The following is a 21,723-nucleotide window of genomic DNA, read 5'->3' on the forward strand; positions in this document are numbered from 1 at the left end:
ATATGAACTGCAATATGGAACTTCAGTTTTAAATATTAATGTCGTATCATCTTCAGAATATTCAATACAGCCAGAATTGTAATACTTAGGTTAATACCAATTTTTACTCTATTTCTAATGGTCATCAATGACACTTCCTAAATTCTGGAGAAAACACTTCCACAATTCTAGACAGATTGTAGAAAAGGAAGCATTGAAAATGACTTTTTTGCTTAAAGTTCCCTTAGAATACTTACGCCACTTGAGATCAATTTCAGGAAAATCATCAAAGTTTGAGGTATCGTCTATACTTTTTACCTCCACCGGAATGGCCGCAGGCCTCTCTCTGTAAGATGACATCAAAACATGTAAGTATTTATTTCTTGAAAAGTGTAATAAACAATCAAACGTCAATGATACTGCCTTCCTGGCAAGCTAGCTTAACTAGCGATACGGTATAACCCAGAGAAATGCTCACAAGTTCAGCAAAGTTGAGTGTAGTCAGTGGCTGGATGGGTTCCCGCCAGCACTGAGGGTATGAGATGGAGTTCTATTCTCAGTCAAAACAAACTGAGAACTCTCCTAAAATCAAATGCCGATTGTAATGGGGGGGCCCCCACTACAAAAGTCCACAAAACTACCCCTGCAGATGCAAATGATGCTTATGGAAGATGAGTATAGTGTTCCGAGTCAAATTTTCTACCAAATTTGAATGAAATCTGTCAGTATCTAAATTTGACCAATCAGACGCTGTTGCAGCAATGTTGGTTGACCAATCGCAAAACAAAAGACACACTCATGTAAAGTTTCACTAAATTTTGGCTGCTAGTTTTTGAGAAAAGGGGGAAGAAAGTTGAAGATAAGGGGACTAAATGCAGAGTAATAACAGTTAGATTGATGGTAACAAATTAAAGCAGAGTTCTTTTGAAATGCTCCCAAAAATAAAAGTTGGCATATTCATTACATATATCACTATAATACAGAACCATATTCTGATGTATACCATATATATCCAGCAATAAGCCCATGTATCTGCAATAAGCCCACCCCTATAAATATGCCAACTAGTGCTACATATCAGTGATATGATGTGTTGACTCCTGGGCTTGTTGTAGGAAAACTACTGTAAGTATATACCTGATATGTTCCCAGTCTACTCCTTTGAAGAATATATCTGACTTTATTTCTTCTATACCATTAGCACCTAGCCTGTGTTCTGGATCACAGCAAAACCTGCAACACACAACAGTATAGAGATGAGGAAGTCAATTTGGCAAATAGTGGTATTTATTTTTATAATGAATATAAACATTTTTTACAACAATTATAGAACAATACAAAGGATATATAAGATAAAGCTTCAACATCTAGATTCCTTAGTTTTATTAAACAAACCATCTTTGATTCCTACAACTACCAATCTATGACCGTAGGCAACCAGGACATTGGTTCTCTCCCACTCAGATAGGAGTCCAATTTTTAGATACAAAACAAGCTTTTTTAAAATATACTAATCTCTCTTGTTAGTATGGATGGAAGTACAAATGGGTTGTTAATATGGACATCAACAGAAATACTTTCTTGCATCTTAAGTAGCAAATAAAATAAAATTCCATTAGAGATAAACTCACATTTTTTTTTATCCAAAGAATTAAATATTTATCAGAAATTTCCAAAAAGAACTAAATAGATGAAGTCAATATAACATGGTAAGAATAGTTTAAATTGTATTCTCCTGTCTAACATTCTTTACATGGGGAGATAAATGTAAATTCTCTCTTTGAAAAATATTGCTGTCCATATGATAGATCGTATATGCCTACTTTTTAATTAAATCCCTAGCCTCATTTGATATAGGCATCTCCGGCGGGAAGATAAGAGTGTCTCTCCAGTTCATTACTTTCTTGTATGTCTCTTGTGGATTTTCAGAACAAAATGGTGGATACCCTGAAAGAAAGATGGAGAGTTATCTAAAATGTACCTTTGTCTCCTAACAAAACAAACAAACTTGGTGCGAGCTGTAAACAAAGGGGGATAACTCCAATAATAGGATCTAACATACCACATACATTGTATGAAGTAAACAGTTTAGCACTTTCAAAAATGCAAAGAATAATTTGTATTAAATAAGATGCCTACCTTAATTAATAAGGTATTATCTCAATTTGTTATATGAAACATTTGATAATTCATTTACTTAAAATTTTGTAAATCTTTTAGAATTACAATGTGTCATCCATTTTTTTTAAAAATATAGCACAACATGTCTATCAAAAAACTTAATACTTAGAAAACGGTAAAAAGATGGCATTCGACTTTGTGTTATTATACATTACTAGGTACATCTGATCTGTATAATATGCCTAATAAACCAGGCCTTCAGCTAGACTCCATCATATACATGAAACCAGTATAATTTGAAAATTGCTGCAACCAGACCTGCAGCTACACCCCACTCTTACATTTCCATGTAACATGTGTAACCTAAGATATGGTTTTGGAAGTGTTAAGTTTTAGTTTAGAAAGATTTTGTTGTACCTATAAACTATAAACCATAACCATTATTATCAAGTTTTGGAGGCCAGATTTAAAAGGGTCAAGAGTTAGAGGTCAAGGTTCATACTCACCTATCATCATTTCATACATAATGACTCCTAGCGACCACCAATCACAGCTGCTTGTATAACCTGTCTGGAGAAACACCTCCGGGGCGATATAGTCTGGGGTGCCAACCGTGGAATATGCCTGTGAACATAGGTGGTTATTTAGTTCAGATGTCTACCTCTAAAATGGACGTCTACACAAACCACAATCTACAAATAACCTTACTATATTTAGACCACTGTATGTAATCATATACACTGTATACAGGGCTATACAAAGGTCCTAATATAGTCTGTGCATTTGGTTTAAAATCATAATCAATCATCGGTTTGTAATCAGAAATAGTAAACCGATCAATGATTGATTGCATACTGTATAGTAGTTATATTTCGCTATATTCGCGCTTTGACTTATATCCACGAATTCTAAACAACAGCGAAATTATCGAAAAATGCTAACCACTTTTACATGTTGAAAATACTTTCAAGGTCTAACCCTTAAAGGATGACACTCAAAATACTTTGAACGACACATGGGATTCGGGTGCAAAGCAAAATTTAACCCCCGGCGAATATGTACTGAATACGCAACCGCGAAATATTGACCCTGCAAATTTAACAAGAGGCCCATGGGCCTTAACGGTCACCTGAGTCTATAGTATTTATTTTTGTTGTTGAAATATGTACCAATTTGAGTAAAAAATAGTATAATGTTAACTTAACTTTGTCAGGACCATGAGCTGATCATTCCTAGACCAATTTTAAGTGAGATCGGCCTATTAGAACTTAGTAGCAAAATAGCGGCCATGGCAGCCAAATTGTATTTCTGATTGACCCGAAAAATAACAACACTTTGTCAGGACCATGAGGCGATCATTCCTACCAACTTTCAGTTCAATCGGTCCAGCAGAACTTGACTTTAAGTTTGAAATAGGTTTTCAAAATGGCGGCCGTGGCGGCCATATTGGATTTCTGATCGACCCGAAAAATAACAACACTTTGTCAGGACCATGAGGCGATCATTCCTACCAACTTTCAGTTCAATCGGTCCAGCAGAACTTGACTTTAAGTTTGAAATAGGTTTTCAAAATGGCGGCCGTGGCGGCCATATTGGATTTCTGATCGACCCGAAAAATAACAACACTTTGTCAGGACCATGAGGCGATCATTCCTACCAACTTTCAGTTCAATCGGCCCAGCAGAACTTGACTTTAAGTTTGAAATGTAAAATGTTAACGGACGACGGACGACGGACGACGGACGACGACGGACGAAAACGGATAGCAATAGGTCACTTGAGCTAAAGCTCAGGTGACCTAAAAAGCTATACAGTAATTGGTTTATAATTTTATGTCCCTGAATACCTAAATAAAGTAACAACACTATTGTAACATCATCAGACAGGGTTTTACATTACTATACATTAGGTTTCCGTCAACTAAAGATCGACATCAATGGCATAAATAACTTTCAATGCATACAGAATGTTGTATACATTTAACATTTGATTTCAGTAATGAACTGATTATATCAATATTAGAATTTGTAATTGATAATCAGGATCAGAATGGGAAACCGATCAGTTTTCGATTACAATCAATCATCAGCACATCGCTACTGTGTAAAGAGTCGTTTTATATACTGTATACAAGTTCACTATTTGGTCAGGAGATATCAGTCCAGGTATATTCAGCTAGGACTAGTATGCCATAAACAACTGGTAACAGCTGGTATAGTACATGTAAATTACGTCTTAATCGCAAGCACTGCCAGCCACAGGGTGTGACATCCCACCACTGTAACACTAAATAATATCCTTGTACACATTCAGTAAAATAACAAGAGGCCCATGGGCCTTAACGGTCACCTGAGTCCTACAGTATTTATTTTTGTTGTTGAAATATGTACCAAATTGAGTGAAAAATTATTAAGTATAACATTAACTTAAGTTTGTCAGGACCATGAGCTGATCATTCCTAGACCAATTTTCAGTTAGATCGGCCTATTAAAACTTGTTTTTAAGTTTGAAATAGGTGTTTTCAAAATAGCGGCCATGACAGCCAAATCGTATTTCTGATCGACCCGAACAATAACAAAACTTTGTCAGGACAATGAGTCGATCATTCCTACAAAGTTTCTGTTCATTCGGCCTAGCAGAAGTTGACTTTAAGTTTGAAATAGTTTTTCAAAATGGCGGCCGTGGTGGCCATATTGGATTTCTGATCGACCCGAAAAATAACAACACTTTGTCATGACAATTAGTGGATCATTCCTACTAAGTTTCAGTTCAATCAGCCTAGCAGAAGTTGACTTTAAGTTTGAAATAGTTTTTCAAAATGGCGGCCATGTCAGCCATATTGAATTTCTGATTGACCCGAAAAAAATAACATCACTTTGTCAGAACCATAGGTCGATCATTCCTATTAAGTTTCAGTTCAATCGGCCAAGGAGAACTTGACTTTAAGTTTGAAATAGTTTTTCAAAATGGCAGCCATGTCTGCCTTATTGGATTTCTGATCGACCCGAAAAATAACACTTTGTCAAGACCATGAGTCGATCATTCCTACAAAGTTTCAGTTCAATCGGCCTAGCAGAACTTGACTTTAAGGTTGAAATAGTTTTTCAAAATGGCGACCGTGGTGGCCATATTGGATTTCTGATCGCCCCGAAAAATAACAACACTTTGTCAGGACCATGAGTCAATCATTCCTACAAAGTTTCAGTTCAATCGGCCTAGCAGAACTTTACTTTAAGTTTGAAATAGTTTTTCAAAATGGTGGCCGTGGCGGCCATTTTGGATTTCTGATAGACCCGAAAAATAACAACACTTGGTCAGGGAGATGTCAGTAACCTTCCCATGAAATATTAATGAAATCCCTTTGCCAGTATTTCAGCTTAAGTTGAAAATGTAAAATGTTAACGGACGACGGATGACGAACGACGCATGACGACGGACGAAGACGGATAGCAAAAGCTCAGGTGATCAAAAATTTGATTTCTGCATACCAACGCTCTCCGATTCCTTTTCCAACTCTCTGCCCTCCTCTTGGAATCCATGGGGTTGGAACCTAGAAATGTACAATAAAAGGAATTTAATTTTTGGAGATACCTCTCCAAAACTAGAATTTTATTGTCTAAAGGGTCAGAGGGACATGATGCGACGGATATGAGTAACAATATATGCTATTAAATTTAATGTCTGTTTAGAGATATCCAAGAAGCAATCATGAACCTTCGGAGTTATGATATACTGTAAAATAAGATATTTTCGTGGGACTCAAGTTTCGTGAGTACATGGATTTGTGGATTATGTGTACTCACTCAAACGGAGAATTTGTTTGTATAAAATTGAAGTTTTTTCGTGGACCTTTCAATTGGTGAATGAAGATTTCCCATGAAATCAACGAAATTAAAAACCCCATCAACATTAGTGATTTCACAGTAAATGTTACACATAGGCATTAGAAGTGAATGTAAGGTACATGAGCACATGATTTTCATAACACCAAATAACAAGGTTACCGCGAGCGGTATATAATACGCCCGTCACACATTGAATGAGCAGTTGTTTGTATGATTGAAATATATGAAGTATTTGTGAGTAATTGATATTAAAAGAGAAATCATTCAACATAACTGGTAGATCAATGAGTGCAATTCAACATCATGGAACGCATGCATCGCATTAATGAAACCAAGGGGAATAACTCCAGTAATTACGGTCGGATAATGGCGGTTATCGAACTTGTCCGAGGTTTCATGGTAATTAACCTTGTTGTGAAGTTTGAAGTTAATCCGTTAATAATTACTCGAGATATCGAGCGGACATCGTTTGCCCGCCCGCCCGCCCGCTCACGTGATAACATAATACGTCCCCGTCTTCGACGGACATATAAAAACCTATTGATAGAAACCAGCCATTTGTTATACAGTCCCCTAATCAAATGTTCGTAGCACTATTAAAACAAATCAGCAACATATTGTTTTCTTGCGAAAACTTTAATCATAAATCTCAATTAATCTTTCCTGATTCTTCTTTTCGGAGACTGCTAGAAGATAGCACGCTAGATCTCGTCACTCACTTTTGTTGTAGTCACAGAAGTCGCCCGCCTTGGCCTGGGACAGGTCTTTGTAGTAGTCGGTTCTATGGGATTTTTTACGGCCCGTACATAGACCAAAGTCTGATAATTTGATATGTCCCTGAAAATTTAAAATAAAACATCATTTCATAATATATTATCATCTGAAACACCAGGGGAAGCTGAAGGCAGGTTTAGCATATTGTATTGTGGTGAATCGGTACGTAGCACACATTTATTTTTTAAGTACTCAAATTGCAAGCTATTCCTGCAAGTTATTTTGGCAGTTACTTGAATTCGTGATTGGGAGGATGCTATTTCATTATTGATAGTACTTATTTCTGGAAATAATATTCATGAAAGATTTAACCTCATGAATGGGTCTCCTCGTTAATCTCTTCCAAAAATAGAGTGATGTTCAGTTTGATGAAGCTATTTTTAGCACATTAAGACTGTATCTTTAACACATTCATCCCTGAAAATACATTTGAACTCCAATTCCAATTCAAAGGTTGGAATAGTTCATTATGAAATTTAAGGGGTGAATGAGTTAAAACACCTTTAGCATATTGTACAGATACAGTAGAACAGTGTGAAGGTTTTGCAAAAGAGCATCAATGCATTAAGTTGTTACTTGGCATTCAGTAGTTAAAGAACTAACGTTTTTTTTTCCCTGAAACTGAAAGGGTCAAAATGCATGTAAATTAGATATGGCCTTTTCAAACGCAAGAGTCAAATCTAATTTACACGAGCCAAGAACATACATTTTTGGACTGCATACACTGTGTTGAGCCCTCACCTTGGCGTCTAATAGTAAATTGTCTGGTTTGATGTCCCGGTGTATGAAGCCCAGTTTGTGGATGGAATCAATGGACAGCACTGTCTCCGACACATAGAACTGTGTTTGTTCCTCCGTCAGTGTGTCCTTCTTCATCAGCAGTGTCATCATGTCTCCTGCAAAGTTCAAGGGTCAAGGTCACTATTCAACATGTTGGTGCAAAAGTCAGATTCACTATTCAATATGTCCAGATCATTGTTGTTGTATTTTTAAACGACAAGATTCGGATCTCAGTACGTAAACAGGAAATCTGTACGATATTTAATGTCTGATCTACAGTGAAATTAAAAGTTAACATTTCTGGAGGGTTTTACATTATCATAACAGTTATTGTAATACAATAAAGTGCAAGACATTCATGAGACAGAAGTCAATCATTATACAATAGCAGGAGAATTTCAATGAGTTGTGAGGAAGCCTTGGTGTTGTGGGAGAAAAAGGAATACATTTTATTTTTAGAAGTGCAACCTTCTGACTCTATCCTACTATCTAATGTACCTCCAGGCAGAAACTCCATTATGAGGTATAAGTTTTGTGCGTCCTGGAAAGAGTAATACATTTTCACAACCCATTGATGATCTGCCTCTACCAGCACATCTCTCTCCGCTCGTACGTGGGCCACCTGTAAAGTCACAGACACCATATCATCACTGCTTACATACATGCTATATTTAACAATTTGAAAGAGACTCATGAAAATTACTTCAGAAAAAATCCTCTCGTGTGGGACATGTTTCTCATGAATTTCAAACTGTCCCACGAAATGAAAGAAAATTTGGTGAATTCTTCACTAGAAACAATAACAATAGCAGTGCTTACAAGTCAAGATTGAACCCTAAATTTCAATCACCATTAACAAGAAGGTAACTAGGTAGGGACAGTTGACAAGAAAGCCTCAATAGCATCTTACAAACCAGAACCAGGAAACAACATATTAAACATAATAACTTAAGTCTATCAACATTGATAAGTTTTTTACCTGGTCTTTATCCAGCATGTCCTGCTTTCGTAGAATTTTCATTGCGTAAACATGTCCCGTATCCTTTTTCTGTACTAGTCGCACCTGTGGAGATTAAAACGAAAACTTTTATGATTTTGTTTATTAATTTATTTATTTTTTGCATACAGCAGCTATATTACAAACTGAAAAGTTTGAACACGTTGACAGATAAGTTTAGAAGTTTTAGGCATGGTACTTTTGACAAACTGCACTCGTCATATTAAGATACTGCAAATACAGTAATTTGTCTAATACCAGGTTATAACCAACAAATCTTATCAATAAATTTTGTAGTGTATACAAGTTTGAAGGACTGTGGATACAGAAGTAACAAGAATTGGAAAATGCATCTTGGAATTCCAACTCTGAGCCTCCGAACACCTGACAGATGTATCACCCTGTTTATAACCCACCACTCTAATCAGGGGTACACATTAATATGGACCCTCCCACCTACTGATGCTGTCAGATGTTGCAATATTTTTTGCTTAAATGCAGGACATTTTTATTGGGAAATTTTGAAGAGGTTTTGGGAGTACAGTAATAGCAACATTTCCAATTAGGCTGAAATTCGGCAACAAAAGGCCCTAGAAAAAGACCTTCCAACAGGAAAAGATGTCAACACCCAATATACCTACCACACTAATCAAGCTATTCATAGCCTATTATCAACCTAACTCTATAGCCTGATGTTGTCTTCCTTTTGGAATAATGAGGCACCCTTTGTTAAAGGAAGGTGTCTGTCTTCGGCAGTGAAACAAGGCCAAATTAATCTTATCAATGGACCCTCCTCCCCCCACCTGTTGGTTCTACCTGCTGTTTCGATGCTCCACTGTGAGGAGGGGTTACTATCTAACCCCTGATAGGTTACCTAAAGCAGGTTCCTTTTAAGTTTAAGCCATTTCAATTTGTTTAGATGATGTTTGTAAGATACTGCCCATTTAGTGTAAACATAAGTAAATTACTAAGGTGTACATGAATACATCTCTAAGGCATGCCAAGTAAACCTCCGGCTGCCAGCTGTCTAAATTCATCCAGTGCAGGCCAAACAATATATATGTTAACCGTGACTCTTACCTCCTTATTTTTTGTGCCTACTTGTAGTTTCATTTGTTATTTTTATGAAAGGCTACTAGAACAACAATATTTGTTTGGCCAATTTCATTGTTCTATGTAGTATTTGTTTGAACCAAATGTTTTTTGACAACCCGTGTTTATAATGTCTGTAATTCTTTTTTAACTTTCAAGGCCTTAGAAATTCAATGAAGTATAATATGTGTCAGTACTATTTACAGTGATAAAGTCTGGGGTTTTTCAAATAGAAAATCCCTTTTTGTTTAGACATCAACAAAATCTTAAGGTGTGAACAAAAAAGTTTTACGAAACAAAGAATCATAGCATGACTGGTTTGAGATACTACACAACATTTCTTTACTAGCTAAAGAGGAGTAACCAGCCCTGACATTTTGCCAAGGATAATCGTAGCCTATTATTACCAGTCACATGTATTTTCATACTTCCTGTTTCATTACCGTCTATCAAACAGCTATCTAAGCCGTAGTGTTTTATATTGCTAGAGTGAAAATACAATATGTACACTTTTTTCATCACTTGTATACATATCTAAGTGGCAGTGCCAGCTTTAAAATTGGCCGTCAGCCATACTGAGTTTGGTTCCCAATCACGAACGAGGCTATCGGTTGTCATTTCTTGTGTGGTTTGTCACCCCTGAAATTTCATAATGAACTATTCCAACCTTTGAATTGGAAGAGTTCAAATGTGTCTTCAGGGGTAAATGAGTTAAATACTACCTCGAGAATAGTAGGTTCATTTAAGATGGTCACCTTGTCAGATTTAGCCATCAAGGCCCCTGTCCTACTGCAAGCAAAACATTAGAAAATTCCACAATATTTTTTTGTACATAGTTACCCCCCTTTGATTTCACTTTGGATATAGTGTAACTTATGGCAACTGGGCCAGGATACAACCATTGACAAGGTAGCTCAGTTGATAAGGGTTCGAATCTTGGTCTGGCCTCATTGGATTTTTACACTCAGAAACTGCTGTAGATTCTTTTTTATTGATTTCATCTTTATTAATTTTTCATTGAAGTTCCACAAGGTTTCAGTCTCTTTTCAGAAATGATTTATCAAAACTATAGTCATGCAAGGAAAAACATCTCCAAGGCATGGATACAGTTTTTGTTAAGAAGTCCTTTATACATTTCCCTCAAGTTATTGCCAAACTCCTTTATAATAACAGAACTCTCTTGACGACTGGTGACAGTTCATCAAGGATTTACTGTATATGGGACCTGCAAACACACCAATTGAGGACAGTATAACTACCGGGTATGACTTTGGATTAGAGGAGTTGGAATTTGTACACAAGATCTGACTGGTACTTGTTAATCATAATTTTGTTTTTCTAATTCCATTTTTTAAAAACTGTTGACGACTGAAATTTAATCCTTTCAAGAATCCTGTTGTAAAAGTTTGTATTTGCTGTAAACATGATTACATTATGTAATCTATTCTCAAACTCGACTGAATTAGGTAATCTAGTGTAAAATGTTTCAGCTAAGGTATCCACGCAAATACAAACTTTTATTGGAACGAGAACCACCGACCATACAGCTGCTTATAAACATGGACACAAAAAAGTGTTAAAACACTAGACAGGAAGCATCAGAGGTTTTGTGGACACCAAATACGTCTGCCAATAAAATTTGACAGGTGATAAATTAGGACTTTTCAATGGGGGACAACAAAGCCCTTGACCTTGATGGAAAGCACATTCAAATCTGGTAATACTATCTGAAGTACCAATAAATTACATTTCAACGATCTGTCACAATTTTTCTGATTTACTTTCTGTGTAATTTAGTAAGTTCTAGTTATTTTCTTATTTTACTGCTCCATTTGTGTTTTTGTGAATATTCATGTAATGAATTCGTCAGCTGAACAACCTTGTATCAGGCCGATAATGCCACCAACCTTATTTTTCTAACAAGAATGACACTGATAACACCAATATTGACTGCCATAAAAGTTTAAGCTGTAAACCTATTGGTGACTTTTAACTAGAAACCTATATTCACAGCAATAAACATGAAGCAGGATCAAGTCAATTCAATTTACATAAAATTTAGGATTACAGCTTTTTATAGCCCTATTTAAAATATGTTGCCACCCTAAATACGTTAATCTTAGTTTGTCAACTCCCGAACACCCGGACACACCTCTTCAGTACGAACTTCTACAACAGTCAAAAACCGTACTAATGAAATATTCATGATCGTGTAAAAGAGCTGTTCTCTGTCTCCATACCTAGGAGTGCTTGTTTAACCAATAAATAACGGAGGAAGGAGACAATCTCATTCCCTGAACATTACCTCATCTTATATATCCTTTTATGAAAACAATAAATCAAGGTGGTAACACAACCATTTCCTACAAGCTTAAAAGGCAACCAGTCACATTCAAACAACCAGTCACATTCAAGGCAGCCAGTCACATTCAAGGCAACCAGTCACATTCAAGCAACCAGTCACACATTCAAGGCAACCAGTCACATTCAAGGCAACCAGTCACATTCAAGGTGCAACCAGTCACATTCAAGGTGCAACCAGTCACACACTCAAGGCAACCAGTCACATTCAAGGCAACCAGTCACATTCAAGACAATCATCTTCTTATTCTTAGAATCTCAGTATTTAAAAACAAATCTAAGATGAAGAAATAATAAATTCATTTGACACAATTTTTTATATGGAACTTGTTAAAAAGTAAATCCATTTTAGAATAAGGTGGCATACCTCCTTAAATGAAACCTTTACATCTGCATGCTGGGGTGTCTGATTTCATTTTACAATGCTAGCTGGTAAGCAGATTTTGACAAATAATGCTAGCCAAACCAATATGTTCATAGTAAATACTGAAAATGTTCACCGACCACTGACATCAAATCTACAAAACTTGGGGTGGAGTTAGTGAGTTGTACACCCCTGGTATGTAATGGGACCTCAGGGAAGGTTGGCCTGCTGTGGAATACAGCTATATAGGCTATTTCTGTCACGTATATGTAAACACAGATTTTAATATCTATAAAATATTTACATAAGCAGGGAAGATCATCCATTCTACCTAAAGCGAATATTACCTGAATCTCATTACATTTCCATGTTGAGTATGTCACTATTGGCTGTATATTCATTTGAAACCTGTCCAAACTGACCCCTGTAGTCTTGAAACCTGTATACATTGACATTCTACTAGATGACTAATTCAACTAAATAATAAAATTTTGAAATATCCGGGCCTCAGGAAATAGACAGAAACATTTTATATAGAAAACAACTTGCAGCACTTAGAGTTACGGGTTTATTTATGTCGATAAAGTATCTCCGTTTTACATGTATATGTTATGGGCGTTCAGTAGCACAGTATACACCAGTAGTCTAACTGTCGGATCTAAAGTAAACTCAACTACGTTAAACAACCCAACTCAGCCACAAAGGACTAACCCAAACATTATCACCAACCCATAAATATTTACTGTATTTCTATAACTTCTGCAGACAAGTGTAATCCATGCTCTTTGAACTTGTATAAACAGTTCTAATACAATATAAGAAATAGAGTTTTAAACGTATGTATTTCATTAGAGGGCTTGTTAACTTCGGTGTGTTACTGTTTGAAGAGTCCGACTTATCGGTACAGTACGATACCAGACATATGTACAGTGTATCTACAAACTTTGTCCTTTTAAAGTTTATAAATTTATATTTTATATACTTGAATTCCAACAACAGAGGTTAGACAAGAGTTTTACTATGTAATCTGAGGCTTTTTAGGGAACGGATGTCTCAAAACTAATCATAAACAATAAACAACAATGAAATCTAACACTGGTCAGTATTTGGAAAATCTGAACTTATAACAAATATTTCTTATATTTTCTATTTCATTTTTTAGAAGAAAACTAATGCAAACCACACAAATGTATACAGCCATAATTAAATGATCAATTAGTGAAATTCAATGCTCAGTTTGATACTTTCTAGACATATTTGTTAAATTTAGGGGGCTTTTAGTGTTTCTTCATTAGTTTTTGGACTTTTCAAGGCCAACCCCGGTTTTCAGGGTCCTTTGAAGACTTGTATGAACCCTGAACTATGTTCATATCTGTAAGAAACAACAAGGTCTCAATTTCACAGACAGAAACAGAAATACCAGAGGTGGTCAACAACTAGGGCATCATAATATGACCTTGACCCATCACCTATAATACAAATTATGTAGGTCAAAATAAGTATTTTTTATAACATTGCACACAACTAACATCTTTAGTTTATACATAATCATCTTAATCTTGTATTTAATCTTAAGTATAAAGCTTGGATAAAAATTGTACACTTTCAACAGCTTATTTTTTTTATGAAACTATTAAAGGTTTTGAAAATTTCTGTTCTGTCAAATGCAAACTGAAGTTTTGCTGCCGACATGTTGGACAGTTAAAGCATAGGAAATGATGTTAAAACCTCCACACTGTTCCCCTCTGATAAGGACTTCTATTTGAATAGTTGACAGGTTTGCCAGGGCTGTTCATCTCTCTATTTTATCTAGAGTGGTCTGCAAATACACCAACACAAGTAGCATGTTCCTCAGGATTAAGCCAATAAAACATGTGTCATCCTACTCGGAGTTCCTTTTTATGTGGTTTTAATGAATTTTTATTAATCTTTTACATCTGTAATGGAATTAGACTTGGGCGATCACCCGCAACCACGTTACTTATTTGGTTAGATCGTTTGTCTAGATTTCTGAGGCCACATGTTCGAATCCCGGTCTGACCATGTATTTTTTCTCCCGTGTCACACATGATAAGAAACCGATAAAATTGATGAAAAAGCAAAAATAAAGCTTGACAACACACAATTGGCCAGCAGGTCTTCTGATCTTCCAATTTATACATCAGTACATTTATTTGCGATACATACATTGAGCATGAATGACTCTTTATCTTCATAAAACAGGGAAAGAAAAGAATATTTACAGATGAAGCCGACTCTTTCCTATATTCGAATTTTCACATCTTACAAATAATTACCGACAAGTAACGGACAAAATGCAGGCAAAAATAGAAAATTCCCCTTGACACAAATATAGAATATGCATAATTTAGCAAAGACTTCTCAGACAGTTTTTTTATCATTATAGCAGAAAGTTACAACAGCACCTCATGAAGTGAAAACTTTATCCTTCTTGCCTACATGTGCAGAAGTGTTGACTAGGGAAAATTGTAAGAGGGAACAAAACTATAGACAATATTTAATTTGATTTGAAACATTTTCCGCCCAATCAGTGGTAGATCTGATCGCTGTTTCATCAGTCAGTGACCCGGTGCCCCGAGCTAATCATTTCCAAATCATTACACAATAACAACACAAGTGTTATCAACGCTCATGAATAAACCAGGGAGTTACCTCTCCCTCGGTGTATAATCACTGGTAATTTCACAATTCATGTGACCCTTGTGACTGGACAATAAACTTGTGCTACCTAGCCTGGCCTAATGATTGGTGCAAGTCTCATTTCATTCCAACAACAATAATGTTTTCTTTTTACAATCAATATCCCTTCACATGAGATAAAACATTAAAATCTATGCTAGGGTTTCAGATTTGAAGAGATTAAATATTCTAACATATTATCAAACCTCATGCATCAAGTGTAATGACAATCCAATCAGATGGACGGTTTCAGGCAGTCTTTTATTTTTCACATATATCTACATCAGCTACTGGCATAAACCATCAAAATCCACATAACTCTCTTTTTTTTGTCATTGACCAATCAGAGCAAAGTGCTGTCATCATAGACCAATCAGGGCTCAGGACCATTACCATTGACCAATCAGGACACAGCATTATCATTAACCTATCAAGACACAGTATAAGCAAGATTGAGCACACAATCTGTCCTTTCCTTTGTTATTCCAATAAGACTTGAACTTACATTGTATTGATTTTTTCCTTTCAAATTTCTTGCTAAAATGAGTAAACTTTGTTGGATCATATTCAAAAGTATACTTTGGTTTAACTCATTCACCCCTGAGGCCACATTTGAACTCTTCCAATTCAAAAGTTGGAATAGTTCATTATGAAATTTCAGGGGTGAATGAGTTAATGTACTGATAATATATAGTAAGGGAAGATAAGCATCAGGGTTCAATATACAACAAACTGACCTATCAAAGTATCATAAAAATTATTATTATCCTCAGAATGAAGTCATGTTTGTTTCCTGGACAAAACCAGATCAATGTTTAAAAATCACTACAATAGACTTCAGCAAAAGCCTTCTATTTTTTTTCAGGCTTTCAAAAACATTTGATGATTTTTTCCCTTGACAATCAGGAAATTTCTAAATGAATTAAATATAGGCACATTCAACAATCACATGCTGCACCCTAATTACATGTTCCTATTTAATGATCACTTGTAATGGACTCCAATCAAGTCTGCATTTCATTAGGGACTACTTCCCTGTTGTTGTTTTTTCATTTTAAAATGAATGAGAAAAATTGAGTAAAATGAAAACCCCTGTTAAAGCACACTGCACTACCGATATAAATTTCATGTTCATCTTTCCACTACCAGTTTATATACTGGTCCTGTGGCGCATTGGAAATCGCACTGGTCTTTCACCTAGGCGGCAAGGGCTTGAGTCCCTGTGATTGGACGTTTAAACTTAACCCCCCTAAAATTATATATAAGTTAAAGTTTTTGTTTTATAATTGTTGTAAAATAAATAAAGCTCATATTATACCAATTTATATATGGAGTTTGAATGTAGAAAGGAGAAGGAAGGGTGATACAATGGAAAGAATGATGCAGAGCTTGAAGGACAAATAAGAATGCACAAGAAATCGACAAGGTATAGGTAAGGTCAGGTATATGAAAGAGGGATGGCCAAGAGAGAACACAGACAGACAAACAGGAAGAGGAAAGGACAATATGGTGGGAGCTAGTAATAAAGATGGAAAATGAAACTCCTAAAATTCAAAACAATTTGGTAACCACTACCAGACAGGGCTGGATTCAAAATTGATACATACACGATTACAAATACAGGGGGCGTCACTCAATTTCGCATCAATAAATGGTGATTAACCGAGGAATTGTATTCCCTGCGGAACACTTGATCTTCCTATTGATCCACAAGGTCTTGTTCCTCCGGAGTGTGAATAATTGAAATTTGATGGAAAGGTGGCCATAAAAAACAGGATTATTGTTTTGGCGGGAACCGAATGAAGAACCAACATAATTCCTTTATAAGGTTGTTGCATGTTATTGCAAACCTTAGCATGAAGAATCACAGGAGCATAAAACAGAGGAAAGTCAATACAATGTAATTCCATCTCACGTCACAAGGGAGGTATTGTCTTCCTTGAAAAGCGAAATTCTGACATGATGGTTCTCTCTTGAACATTGGATAGTTGCTGAAGCAGACTACCTCACAAATCATCTCCTCAACCCATTCTTGTGATTTATTTGTTTTGTTTTAAGGATCCCTTTCCCACTGCAGGCAAAACACTAAGGAGTTCCACTGCAGTTTCTCTACACATGCAGTAACCTCCCCTTAATTTTTCAATGTCATGCTGGTATGAACGCAAATTGGTTAAATACATATTAGTTATGGTGTTCATACCAGCATGAACATTGGAAAATTGCTGTTCAATCCTTATATTTACGATCAAAATTTTCAAACGAGATTCCTAAATGTTTGCTTCTAGCATTATTCAAGGTGGGAGAAGAAGCTTCAAAATGACGCGGATCAAATGGGTTCATAGTTCTATAAATGCAATTTCTTTTGTTGACAGAAATAGAGGAACTTGCAATGCAGATGTAAATATAGAACTGTAGTTCAATTGAAAATTATTCTTACCTCACCAAAGGCACCTCGTCCTATAACTTTAATCGGAGAAAAGTCGTCTATATCTAGGCGAGATCTCTTTAGTCGCAAGAACTCTGTCTCTTTAGTCGCGTGTTGTTGTCGCCGTTCATTTTTCTGCAAAACACAAAAACATAAACCAGTTAGTTTTCTTCACCAGAAGACACATGAGCTCAAACTTGCACCTTAGATTTTAGTTTTATTGTCCAAGGATTTGGAGCATGTGTCAATAATTTAGATCTCAGGTTGTGGTTCTGTTTTCAGCTGAAATGAATTTTTGATTTAGTTTATTTATCCAAGATCATAAAATGTCTGCTGCCTAGAATTCGGGTTCTAGATTTCTGGGTCTTTGGGTTTATGCTCTGTAAAGAGTTTATGATCAAGGGTTTTGGTCTTCACTCTGGGTCTTAGGGATTATGCTCTAAGGAGTTTATTGCTCAGGGTTTGAGGTCTTCACTCTGGGTGTTTTGGTTTGTGCCGTTAAGAGTTTTTTGTCCATGGAAGGGAATCCAGGCTCTGGGTATTTGGGTTTGTGCCATTTATAGTTTATGGTCCAGGGTTTGGGATCTAGGCTCTGGGTAATTTGGTTTGTGCCATCTATAGTTTATGGTCCAGGGTTTGGGATCTAGGCTCTGGGTAATTGGGTTTGTGCCATCTATAGTTTATGGTCCAGGGTTTGGGATCTAGGCTCTGGGTAATTGGGTTTGTGCCATCTATAGTTTATGGTCCAGGGTTTGGGATCTAGGCTCTGGGTAATTGGGTTTGTGCCATCTATAGTTTATGGTCCAGGGTTTGGGATCTAGGCTCTGGGTAATTGGGTTTGTGCCATTTATAGTTTATGGTCCAGGGTTTGGGATCTAGGCTCTGGGTAATTGGGTTTGTGCCATTTATAGTTTATGGTCCAGGGTTTGGGATCTAGGCTCTGGGTAATTGGGTTTGTGCCATTTATAGTTTATGGTCCAGGGTTTGGGATCTAGGCTCTGGGTAATTGGGTTTGTGCCATTTATAGTTTATGGTCCAGGGTTTGGGATCTAGGCTCTGGGTAATTGGGTTTGTGCCATTTATAGTTTATGGTCCAGGGTTTGGGATCTAGGCTCTGGGTAATTGGGTTTGTGCCATTTATAGTTTATGGTCCAGGGTTTGGGATCTAGGCTCTGGGTAATTGGGTTTGTGCCATTTATAGTTTATGGTCCAGGGTTTGGGATCTAGGCTCTGGGTAATTGGGTTTACGCTTGAAAAAGTTCATGGTTGGCGTTTGTGGTCTTGGCTCCAGGTAACTTGGTTTATAATCTTTAAGAGTTTATGGTCCAAGGCATATATAAGACAATATTTCAATTTTTAAAAATGCCTGTGATCAGTAAAACTGAAAAGGACCCTTGCTTTTAGAGTATCAAACACTTCATAGATCTGTCAAATTGAAAACATTAAGCTCCCTTAACCAATATTGAAATGAAAATGTTCTTTAATATGTGTCAAATCCCTCTAGAATTAATAATGAAGTAATGTTTGCCACATTTTGCACTGCAGTTTAAAAACATCAAATTGAGTTACTGGTAAAAACAAAAACATTTAATGAAATGTTATCAAATATGGTTCTTTTTTCTACAATAAAGCAGAACACAGATGAACCCACATTACCAGAAAAAGCAGAACACAGATGAACCCACATTACCAGAAAAGAGCTAATTCATCTTTGACAACAACTATGGATCATTTCGATCAAAGTGGTGAATTACGCTACAATCTGGCCGGCTGTTAACTCAATGTATGATTATATCCCAAGTAAATATCGGGGACAAGACAACAAAACAGTGACAACATTCGTCTAACTGCAACAGATTTCTCTTATTATCGGATCCCGATCTTTCAGAGGACAGCAAACAGCAGGGTAGTATATGTCAAACTGTTGCATCTTTTTTAATTATACAGGCCGCTAGCAAACATGAATCTCTGTTTGTCAAACTTCTGAAAACATAATAGTTTTAATAAGGGAGTTACTAAATAGGACAAACAATCTGTTTTGTTATCGACAAATAAGTTGTTGTGTGACAGATCACGAAGCAGCTGTCTCCTTACAATCAATACCTGAATAAACCTTGAACCAAGATGAGGTCTGAGCTTACTTATATTTTGTGTCCCAGCCAATATACAGTAAAGTCTGTGATTATTTATGCTGTTTTGTATCTGGGATTACTTAACATGTATCTCACCTAAGTCAAAGTAGGACTTGTATCCTGTCCAATATAAGGTCTGAGAATATTTGTTTTTGTCCAGGTCAAGTTTGAGGTAGATTGCTTTTCCTGTATCCTGCCTATTAGATTACTATTCCTGTATCCTGCCTATTAGATTACTTTTACTGTTTCCTGCCTAATAGATTACTTTTCCTGTATCCTGCCTAATAGAATACTTTTCCTATATCCTGCCTATTAGATTACTTTCCTGTATCCTGCCTATTAGATAACTTTTCCTGTATACTGCCTATTATATTACTTTTCCTGTATCCTGCCTATTAGATTACTTTTCCTGTTATTACTTCTCCTGTATCCTGCCTATTTGATTACTTTTCCTGTATCCTTCCTATTTGATTACTTTTCCTGTATTCTGCCTAAAACAAAGTCCAGAGAAATTACTTCTCCTGTATGACATCTGATAAAAGCTGTAACTTGTCCTGCCCAATAGGAGGTTAAAGATAACTTATCTTGTATCCAGTCCTATATTATGACAGAATGTGTTTATGACAAATTATTTGTGACAGAAAATGTCTTACAACAGATTTTTTCTTAGACAGGTAACATCTTATGACATGTTATTTCCTATGATTGGTAAACTCCAATGGCAAACTATTTCTTATGGGAGGTATTCTCTTATGACAGGTAATAGTAAGTTCTTATAACATTAGTAAGAAATCTCTTACAGCTAGTAGATTGTTATGACAGTCTCTGATCACAGTCTGTGACACTTAATAAAGAAGTAACACATTACATACCAGCTGATGTTATAGCAATAAATCCTTGTCACGCCAACCCCAATATTGATAACTAATGATGATGAATCACAAGAAAGCCCATTTACGTTGATGAAATCAAGCCAGAATGATGAGCCTTTTGACATTTACTCATAGAAAATTAGCTAAGGCCACATGTGAAAAGTGCCTTTATATTGCTGATGTGGTCATTTTTTTGACAGCCTTGCTGTCATTTCTGAAGTAAACAGCTACTTATCTGTAAAGACAACTAAATTAGATCTGAGCTGCAGAGAAATTGGGTTCACTGTTTTTTTCTATTTCCTTGCTGAAACAACTGTTCTGGGCTCCACTACTCCCATTTAAAACAATGTCAAGAGTCTGTAGTGTACATGTAAGCTTTAATTTAAGACATCCCTTTCAAATGTCAAAAGGGGTTTATTATCTTAACCTTAAATAAAATTCCATTTTCACACATGACAAAGTTGATATAGAGTACATACAACCTTTACAACATGACTAAAAACCTGTATCTGCCCTATACCAGTCATTGGGGGATCATTGCCACCATAATGTCATAAAAGTAAAAAGTAGAAAGTGATTCACCGACCAACCCTTTACAGAGTGATAGCAAAATGACATGACCAAACATATTGAAAATTGAGTGTAGATTCTAAATCACGGATCAACTCATGAAAATGTCACCAGATACAGGTGTCGGCCCTCTATAGATATATTTACACACCTGAGAAAGCATCCCTCAAGCCTGTCAGAGGTAGGACACCACATGTACAAAAGCCCATGCTTGTAATTATCATGCCAACAACCAATTTCAAAAAATCAAAATTTTAATTTCTGAGGTTGTAATCAGCATTTTCTTGGTTTATTTTCATGTCCTTGCTGGTTGTTGTTGTTGTTGAAAGAAATATTATTTCATTGAAAGAAAAAATGGACACTTAAGGTAGACAATACTATCACTGTTTTGCATTTCAATAAAAAAGAGTTCCAATTTGCTGAATATTTTTCTGACTCTAAAGTACACTGCCCATTTTCTAAAGTTTAATTTAATTTAATTTTAAGATTTATATAAGACAGAAATGTATTCATTATAATATGAAACTTTTCTGTTTCAATACATGTCCTATCCAATATATTACAAAAGAATTATACAAAATACCTAATTGATGGTCAAGCGAAAAAAATTGTTGATGTCAGCTTCCAGTCTTGAACCCTGCACTGTTTAGATATTATTGACCTGTCTTGAAAACCATCCTTGCCATATTTAACCCTGTGCAACCTTCAATC

General features: G+C 36.0%; 1 protein-coding gene across 6 annotated transcripts in view; it reads right to left on the reverse strand.

The window, feature by feature from the left end:
* The window catches only part of LOC110450036 (serine/threonine-protein kinase tricorner-like), an 87,893-nt gene that overhangs the window by 6,639 nt on the left and 59,531 nt on the right, over positions 1-21,723 (reverse strand). For all 6 annotated transcript variants that reach the window (XM_021497253.1, XM_021497252.1, XM_021497256.1 and 3 more), the window contains exons 4-13: positions 17,451-17,573; positions 8,479-8,562; positions 7,998-8,121; positions 7,461-7,615; positions 6,665-6,782; positions 5,589-5,650; positions 2,607-2,724; positions 1,803-1,926; positions 1,117-1,212; positions 237-325 (exon numbers count right to left, since the gene is read on the reverse strand). In XM_021497253.1, the coding sequence (XP_021352928.1) occupies positions 237-325; positions 1,117-1,212; positions 1,803-1,926; positions 2,607-2,724; positions 5,589-5,650; positions 6,665-6,782; positions 7,461-7,615; positions 7,998-8,121; positions 8,479-8,562; positions 17,451-17,573 (1,093 nt within the window). The remainder of the gene's footprint in view (positions 1-236; positions 326-1,116; positions 1,213-1,802; positions 1,927-2,606; positions 2,725-5,588; positions 5,651-6,664; positions 6,783-7,460; positions 7,616-7,997; positions 8,122-8,478; positions 8,563-17,450; positions 17,574-21,723) is intronic.

The sequence above is a fragment of the Mizuhopecten yessoensis genome, unplaced genomic scaffold, assembly GCF_002113885.1.
Source record: "Mizuhopecten yessoensis strain PY_sf001 unplaced genomic scaffold, ASM211388v2 scaffold4947, whole genome shotgun sequence".
In the NCBI taxonomy this organism is placed as follows: Eukaryota; Metazoa; Mollusca; class Bivalvia; order Pectinida; family Pectinidae; genus Mizuhopecten; species Mizuhopecten yessoensis.